Here is a 9,502-nt window from a genome sequence, read left to right on the forward strand (position 1 = left end):
GTGGTCCACGGCTATGGAGATTGCTTCGTGCGTGGAGACACGCTGTATTAATCGCCACCTTTAATGCATTAATAATAATTAATTAACCATTAATGCCTCTAATGTTAGACTTTTATTAACTCTATTTTTCTGTGTAGTAATTTGTCCGGGATTTAAGTCAATGGTTTTCTCTAGGATTTCATTCTCATTTTTTTCTAAGTTAAAACTCAAGTCCTCGTTGTATTCTCTAGTTAATTCATCGTTCTTATCTATGTTTTTAAAGGTTAATTTTTCTCTAAATTTAACGTACTTTGTCAGAATTAATTTGCCAGTTTGTGAGTGCCACAAAATATATCCGTTGCTGGTTTGTCTTACCAATATTGTCTTTATAGCTTTATCTAATAATTTAGTTTCCGATATAGACTACTTTGCATAGGCTATGCATCCAAAACGAATATCCAAAACGCTTCTTTGTTTCAATCTGATCTTTTCTAAATGATTTTTCTTATTAGGGGAAATCAGATTTAACGGGATTTGGAAATCTATGGGTCAATTAGGAATTCTATTATAAACGTCTATGGCTACTTGTAATGCAATGTTCCATAATAATTTGGGTAATCCTGAGTCTATCATCAATGATCTCAATTTCTCTTATATGGTTCTATTGAACCGTTTAGCAGTACCATTATGAGAGGGTGTATGAGATTTAAAAAGTTTGACTCTAGTTTTTCTTGCTTCATAACTCCTAGAAATTTACCTCTAGTAAATTTTCTGGCATTATCGGCTCTAATATAATAAGCTCTAAGATTCCTACCTACTAAGTTTCTCGCAGTTGTTAAATAGTTTTCTAAACAGTCTCCTACCTCTGATTTGTTTACAATGGTATAAGCTTTGGCAAACTTTGAAAAATCATCTACAAAAACTATAATATATCTTTTCCTGCTTCGATAATTAGCGTTTTTTAATGTTCCTATTATATCAGTATAAGTCAATTGAAGTGGATGATTAGCTCTAGTTCTAACTTCTTTGAAAGATTGTTTACTTATCTTGGATACTATATACACTTCACAATTTTTAATATTCTCATTGAATTTGATATTATTAACGTCTTTGTTTAATTTTTATAATTTCAATAAATAGTCGTAAGAAGGATGGCCTAATCTAACATGCCATAACATCCCTTCATCTAATTCCTCTGAATACTTTTTCTCTAGTTCAAATAAAGTAAATAGATCATCAATGTGTTTGTTCTCTTTAGGATCATCTAATTCGTAATTTTCAAAGTCTCTATATTGGCTAAATTTAGGGATTAGTTCATTGAACTCTAGCTCCTTCCTGATTTTTGAATCTGTGTTTTTAGTATTATTCTCTATTTCTGTAAGACTTTGCCGATTGGAGAATTCTTCTAATGTAATCATTCGCGTTCTACAAGTATATGTATTATAGGTTTGATTTTCTGTATTACTGCTTATATTCTTAACTTCTAACTGAATCAGCCAGTGCGGTTTTTCATAATATTCAGTCAAAAATACGGAGCCATCATGTTTATCAAAAACTTTCAAAGTCTGTCATCTAACAAGGAAAGGTACCCCACCCGAACTCACCGGTTTTGATGATTTTGATTTATATTGTAGAACATAAAAAGTAAGAGACACGTATTTTTTTTATCGGCTAATTTTCACTTTTAAGAGATACAAACCTCGCCTAAAGTTAACCTCCAAAAAGCGTTTTTTTTAATATCACGGTTAAAATTAATATTTTTCAGTGAAACAAATGGGAGGCTATTTTATACAAAAGGAGCAAGTATTTCATGGTGATTTGAAAAGTAAGGGTAGCATCCCCTATTTTTTAGGGGTTGAAAACATATATTTTTTGGCATAATTTTATAATAAAAAAAGTTTAAACCGGCTAAAAAAAATTGGAAAAAATGTTTAAACATCCATAATAACATAATTTAGTTGATGTCTTTCGGTGTTTTAATAAATATTACCCTTAAGGCGGGTAAACCATCCCTAACACAAAATAACTATAAGTATACTTCAATCCATAATATTTTGTAGAAGGTTTGTATATAGGGATTTTCGAGATCGCTCTTTACAAATCTGATATCAGATTTTGAAAATTTAAAATGGCGGAACCAATGTGGTAGACGAAAATTTCGAAAACAAATTTTAACTTTCATAAAAACTTGTTTACAAATGTGTGATCTTTGTAGCCTGTACATGCCCTGCTAAAACAAGGACATTCAACCGGATTGAAAATCCAATCCGCTTCGAGTCTATTTCTGAATCCTACAAATGACAATTTAAATTTATCAAACTGGAATCGATCTTAATCCCCTTTAATATTTTTCTATCCTGAAATTAATTATTAGAATATATAAAATTAATTTCGGGATAAAAAAACATTAAAGTGAATTAAGATTCATTGTACTTTAATGAATTTCAATTGTCATTTGTAGAATTCAGAAATAGACTCAAAGCGGATTGGATTTTCAATCCAGTTGAATGTCCTTGTTTTAGCACGGTGTGAACTAAAGAGCCTTAAACCCTAAACCCCTAAACAACAAATAGGCTAGATGCCTGTGCTTTTAAACCAAACCACCTCAAATTCCTAAATTTGTAAACAAGAAAATTCTGTGTGTGAAGCAGTTTTATAATTTCCGTAAAAGTTGTTATCAGAATGTTATTGAAATTCCTTTATTGTAAATTGAACTTCTAATGTATTTTTGTTTATAATGTTAGAGTATAATAATAATAATCTATAATCTTTTATCTTTTGCCATAGTGCATTTTTTGTATTGAGCATAAAATATATTATTTTACGAAGTTTTTACAATAATGGTAGTTCTCATAAAAGTGTTTATCTGGTTTTTCATTGACGTAACCGCTTTTATACAAGGAATATTTAAACAAATCTATATATCTCTGTGAAGACAGTTGGTTGTGAACCAATGATTGAAGTTTAATTATATTATTTCTCACATGTAAATTCATGTCATAATCCATTAACATTACATTATCAGAAAATGTTCGGACAAAGTTTTTCCAAATACAGAATCCATAGACATCAAGTGGTTGTATTTTTCCTGTAGTTCCAGTTGGAATTGTTTTATGTTAATAAGTTTATTTTGTGGCATCGTTTCTTCTATAACTTTGTCACAATGACCACTTCAAGAGTCAGGTAATAATATGGTCTACATGGGGATAAAATATTTTTTCCAACCAGATTTTAAAGTGATCTGCAATCAAATGACTTACTAATTAACTGATCAACGATATTACAATGTAAAAATTGTTATTAGTTCCCTTACTTGTTGTTAATTTTCCAGATTTGGATGCTTCCACGTACACGTTTTCTGGTCTAAATATGTTTTGTTCTACAATAGGGCCAAACTTGCCACTTAGTTCATTTAAAACTAGAAATAGCGGTGACAACAGTTGTCCAGTAGTTGATATTAGTGGCTGTATAGTATAACTATACGTTGTTGCTGAAATTGACTGTACCAGACATTGCACTTGCTTTTCTCCTTCTACTGCTAATGTTCTTTCAGAATGCATTTCTAGCTGAAATCCGCTCTGATCTAAATTATACAAATTTTCGAGTCTAATCCTTGGTATACACGATTTAACATCATCGATAAATGCTTCAGCTTTAGCCATAAGTTCTATACTACTTTCTAGCGTTTTTCTTGTTATGAACTTATTTATTTTCCTAGAAACTATTCTGTGTGCTTGCTTAAATTTGAGTAACCAATGCTTAGAAGCTTTGAATCTAATATCATCAAAACCAATTTCTTTTTCAACTTGTAAGGCCCATCGAATTATATCTTCATCATAGATAATTGAACCACTATCGAGAGCTGCTTTAAAATTATCCAGGGTATACTGACAAATTTGTGCTACTTTTTCTCTATACGTGCCACCTTTATTAATTGAATGAGCCCAACGACGTAGCTGACTAATAGATGATACTTTTTTGAATCTGTTTTGCACTGTTTTGAAACTTAAATTTTGCTTCGTTTTGCTACTTTTCCAAAAATCTACAGCTTTTTTTTGTAATCAAAATCTAGTTCTTCATTATCTCCTGTACATTGATTTGTTGGTGCTATATCCGGATCAGGAAAATGATGTTGCACTTCATCTTCAATTATTTCCACATTATGGTCATTATACTCTTCTTGAAAATCCAAAGAGTCACCAGTAATCATTTCTACATCGTTGAAATCATGTGTTGCATCTATTAAAATTTCTTTTATTTTTTCGGCCAACTCTGTTTCATGATAATTCGTAACACTATCTGGTATATTTAACGCTTGAAAGTATGCTAATAATAAGTTTAGAACGTTTAACGGATTAATTTTCATTTTTCAATCTAAAATAAAAACAATCTGTAAAATTTATACAAGCTGTGTTTTTGCATGTAAGGAATGACTGCTACATTTCTACCAGAATAAAACGAGTGAATGTAAATTGAATCAAATCATTAATTTATGCATTGGAGAAGAATTCTTGTTCCACTTTGTGAAGGAAACTCTATTTTTGGTTCACTTTATAGGCGCCGAAAATAGTAGTTTTTATTCACATGTTATAAAAAAACTCTTTGAGTTTATTAAAAAACTTTATTACATACATGTACCATGGTTACATACATGTTGAAAATATCTTTTTGCCCTGCCTCTACCGAAAGTATGCTGTTATATGCATGTAAATCATGCGGAAAATAGTACTTTGCCGCTCAAGGGCGGAGGAATGAGCCTTTGGGCGGAAAATAAACTTACGGGCGAAAAAGTGCAGAAAAGAAAAAAATTTCCGTCATAGGGCTTACATTCCATCCTAGGGCTCTCTTTTCCGCTCTAGAGCGGAAAATAGTGCTATAATTTCCACTCGCATTTACATGTATGTAATAACACACTTACGGTGCAGATTAGACAAAAAATGTGCATAATGTGTGGAAAGACGATCATAATGAGTGATTGCCACCCTCACTTCGCTAGGGTGACAACTTTCACACTCATCTGTAATCGCTTTCTTTCCACCCTTAATCCATAACATACTAATGATGGTTTATGCCTAGTCGCAAGGCAAAAAATCACGCGATTTTCGTGGAACTTTTTGAGAAATTAAAACTGTCTTTTTGCTTACAGGAAATTGTTGGTTCCAAAATAGATATATTGAAAAACTTTCATGAATTTTGGTATTGAAAAATATTGTAAATTAAGGAAATTATAGCCATGTTAAGGAAACCTGTCTTTTTCAGAATTGTTTTTCGGTGACCAAGATATCTTGAAAGTCGTAAAAGCAATCGTCTTAAAATTTTGCTTCCTCCTAGAAGAAGCTTTGTAATAGTAAAAATTTCAGCTTCATAAAAAAACTTCGTTTGAAGTTCAAAAAACGTGTTTTTCGAAAATGTCCGTATGGATGTGTGTGTGTGTGTGTGTATGTACGTATACCATTTTTGAACTGTCAATCGGATATCGATAAAATTTGGTATCCACTTTTGTTTTTCTATCCCGAATGCGTGAAATGAATCCATTTTGATTTTATCAACACGTTTTTGATTCATAGTGAATTTTCGATTTTTGAAAAACGGTATTTCCATTCTTCAGATGAAAAATATTAAGATATTTAAATCATACAAATTGTTTTTGAAAGAATACAAAATACTTATGTTTTCACTAAAAGAAAATTTACTTACAATTAGCTATAACCATAACTGTGTTATTCACAAAACGGTTTTTTTTTTTAAACGTTATATCTTTTAAACTAAATCCGACTAGACCCAAACATTTTCTAAAAATACGTGATTCGACCTTCAAACACCTTCAAACTTACTTCTATGAAGTTTTAACTGAAAATTTTACTATTATAAAGTTTTCTCTGGGAGGAAGCAAAATGAAAAATTGAGTCTTCGAAAAACCACGTTATTTTATAAAACGTCCGCAGTTTTCTTTAAAATAATTTTTCGAAAAACCCTTTTGAACCAACAATTTTCTGTAATAAAATATAGTTTTTAACTTCTTTTAAAAAAATCACCGAAAATCGCGTGTTTTTTCGCTTTGAAAAGAGACAGGGGGTCTGCTCAGGAAAGATTGCAGGACTCACTATACCTGGTAATTAGTTCTGATCACTAACATATAAAACACATAGTTAAATGAAGGAGATGAAAATGAGATGAAAGCTAAAGAAAATTTTGCAGGTACTAGAGTGCCGGCTGCGCCCATCGACTCAGGAGAGTCACTGGAGCTGCCCGGCTCCCCCGTTACACCAGTAGGAAACCTGGTTGGTGGACGGGTAATTGCGACAGGAAAAAGGACAGGGTCGACGTCGCCAGAATCCTGGAACGCTGTGGAGAGTAAGATGCGAGAGCAACTGCTCACCATACACAGCGTTCTAGGACAAATAAAGGAGAAGACGAACGTCCAAAGAAACGTGAGTCGCGTGATTACGAACGGTATGGCTGAGATATATGAGACTGTAGAAGTTTGTATGTATGAACTGAAGCGAATGCGACAGATCAGACAAAAGACGAACGTAACGGAAAGACGAGCGAATGTAATGGAGGAAACTCCAGGACATAAAAGGCAACGGCTAAAATAGATTCCAAGCCCAGACCAGGTAGATGACGAAAGACGGAGAACGCTCCTAGACGTTGCTGCCATACAGCAAACGCCGGGGCTGAATGCCGGAAACCGTCAGACACCTGACGAGGAGGACACCACGCATTCCACTCAACAGACTCCTTCGGAGGAAGGAAGGAGGAAAAAGAAAAGGAACAAGAAAAAGACCGATAACGAGACGGTACAAAAGACGACAGACGGACACAGAAGCCGAGGATCAGAGTGTCTCAACCTGAAAACCAGGCGCGGGACCATTCTGATCAAGCCAGTGGAAGGACAACTGTACGACGATGTCTTGCGGACTATCAGACAGAAGGTAGACCCCAAGACAGAGAAGGTAGACGTTCGGACGATAATAAAAACCAAGGACGGTGCTGTATTGATACGGCTGGAAAAGTCGCAAGGACAGGACTTCCAATGGACACTTCAGAAAGTATGAGGATAGACTGCGACAGTAAAAGCCTTAATTTCCAGGGTGACGCTGGAGTTTGCTGACTTGGACTGCGTCACGACGATACAGGATACCGCGAACGAGATAAATCGTGAACTAAATACGGAATCGGAATGGAAAGTGCATCTATGCGCCAAACGCATATGGGAATGCGCGAGCCGTTTGCGAGTTTGACACGACAGAAGCATCGAGACTGATAGGCAAAGAACGCATCAAAATAGGATGGATGAATGGTAGAGTTCGACTCCGCATTCATACTCAAAGATGCTTCAACTGCCTCGGGTATGGACATACGCGGAGAGAATGTAAAGGGCCGGACAGAAAGAACTGCTGCATGAAATGCGGACAGACGGGTCATGTGGGCAAGCAGTGTAAAAAGACTACTGACTGCTTCCTCTGTAAGGGGATAGAAGGACAGAACCTGGCCTACGTGCCTGGATCAGGCGGGTGCGCCATATACAGAGCAGCACTAACGGAACAAAAGACGAAACAGAAAAAATGACCCTGACGATACTACAATGCAATGTGAACAGGACTAGCGTAGCACACATGCTCCTCCGTCAAATTGCGACGGAGACGAACGCAGACATACTTGTTATAAGCGAACAATACAGGAACAGACCTGAGCCATCGTGATTTGCTAGCAAATCGAACATGACGGCGGTGTGGGTACGCGGAAACGAAGCGATGCGAGTCTCGGCAAGCGGGTCCGGGCCGGACTATGTTTGGGTGAGGGTGAGCACTGTCGTTATCGTCAGTGTATACCTGTCACCGAACTATTCCGCCTTGGAGTATGCCAACAGACTCGTAGATATCGAAGACGCCGTGAGAGATATACCTGGAAATACGATCGCGGCAGGCTATTTTAACGCGCGGGCTATTGAGTGGGGTATGCCCACGACAAACAGACGCGGACAACTGCTACTAGAGCTGGCCGCGAGGCTGGAACTAGTAGTAGTGAACGAGGGAAAGACGGCGACATTTAGACGACCGCGGTGGGGTCAATCTATACCACACGTGACCTTGGCCACAGACAGACTACTGACGCGAATAAGAGGATGGAAAGTGATCGAGGAATATACAGCCAGTGATCACCAATACATCATCTTTGAAGTAACAAACGAAAATACGACTAGACAAAGAGGTAACGTGTTACCCCCTCTACGATGGGACACGAAACACCTGGACAGAAAAGAACTCGACAGACTACTGCAAAACGCAGAGCTTTTTCCGGAAACCACTCGAAGTGGTACGGACCGTGACTCGACGGAGAAGTTAGCTGAGGAGGCGGAAAAATACCTCTGTCACCTATGCGACGCTACGATGCCGAAAAAACGATACGGACGCGATCGGCGACAGATGTACTGGTGGACGCAAGAAATTGCAGATATCAGACGCGAATGTCACCGGCGACGTAGACAGGCACAAAGACAAAGAAACAGGCATGACGAAAAAGCCTCAGAGGCATACAAACTTGCCAGAAAAAGGCTGAGACAAACTATAACGGACAGTAAACGACAATGCTAGACACGGCTGACAGACGAGGTGGACTCAGACCCGTGGGTTACAAAATTGTGACCCGGAAATTAGCGTCCGAACTCCACCGGAGATAAAAGAAAAGATAGTTGAGGGTATTTTCCAACGCATCCTGATAGAATCGATGACACGAACACGGACGAAGAAATGGAATGTCCTTGCTTCACAAGGGAAGAGCTTATACGAGCGACAACCTTGCTGAATATGAACAAGGCTCCTGAACCAGTCGGTATACCGGGTGAACTGCTACGGTATGTAGCGACTCGACGGCCCGACATACTCTTGCAGTTGTACAGTGGGTGCCTGACAGCGGGTGTTTTCAGTAAACTCTGGAAGAACGCGAGGTTAGTACTCATTGGCAAAGGCAAGGGAGACCCCGATAAGCCAAATTCGTATAGGCCCTTGAGCCTCCTCAACACGACCAGCAAATTATACCAACTGCTACTGAGACCAAGACTAAACGCGGCGGTGCAAGCCGCTGGCGACCTATCGGACCGACAACACGGCTTCCTGAAAGGACGCTCAATGATAGGAGCAATCACAGACGTGAGACAGGTAGTTGACAGAATGAACGAGATTTGCTATGGAGCCAGACCAATAATGCTCCTAGTAACATTAGACGTAAAGAACGCCTTTAACTCTGCTAGGTGGGTGGATATTCTGAGAGCACAAGACGGCTTTCAGATATCCGCCTACCTTCTAAGAGTCTTGAAGGATTACTTAAAAGATCGAAGACTGACGTATGAAACGACAAAAGGATGGAAGTACCGGAAAATTACAGCGGGGGTGGCACAAGGATCCATACTGGGTTCCGACCTCTGGAACGTACTGTACGACGGACTAATAAAGCTCGACATGACCCAACGCGTCTGGTCGCTTACGCTGACGACATAGTAGCCGTAATAACGGCCCGCGAC

General features: G+C 37.6%; 1 protein-coding gene across 1 annotated transcript; it reads left to right on the top strand.

The window, feature by feature from the left end:
* The first annotated feature begins 7,703 nt into the window (after positions 1-7,703).
* Positions 7,704-8,576, top strand: LOC131670577 (uncharacterized). Its single transcript, XM_058946293.1, has one exon. It carries the CDS (start codon positions 7,704-7,706, stop codon positions 8,574-8,576), a length of 873 nt encoding a protein of 290 aa, XP_058802276.1.
* Positions 8,577-9,502: the final 926 nt, after the last annotated feature.

The sequence above is a fragment of the Phymastichus coffea genome, unplaced genomic scaffold, assembly GCF_024137745.1.
Source record: "Phymastichus coffea isolate CEN01 unplaced genomic scaffold, Cenicafe_Pcof_1.1 PCOF00008, whole genome shotgun sequence".
Lineage (NCBI taxonomy): Eukaryota > Metazoa > Arthropoda > Insecta > Hymenoptera > Eulophidae > Phymastichus > Phymastichus coffea.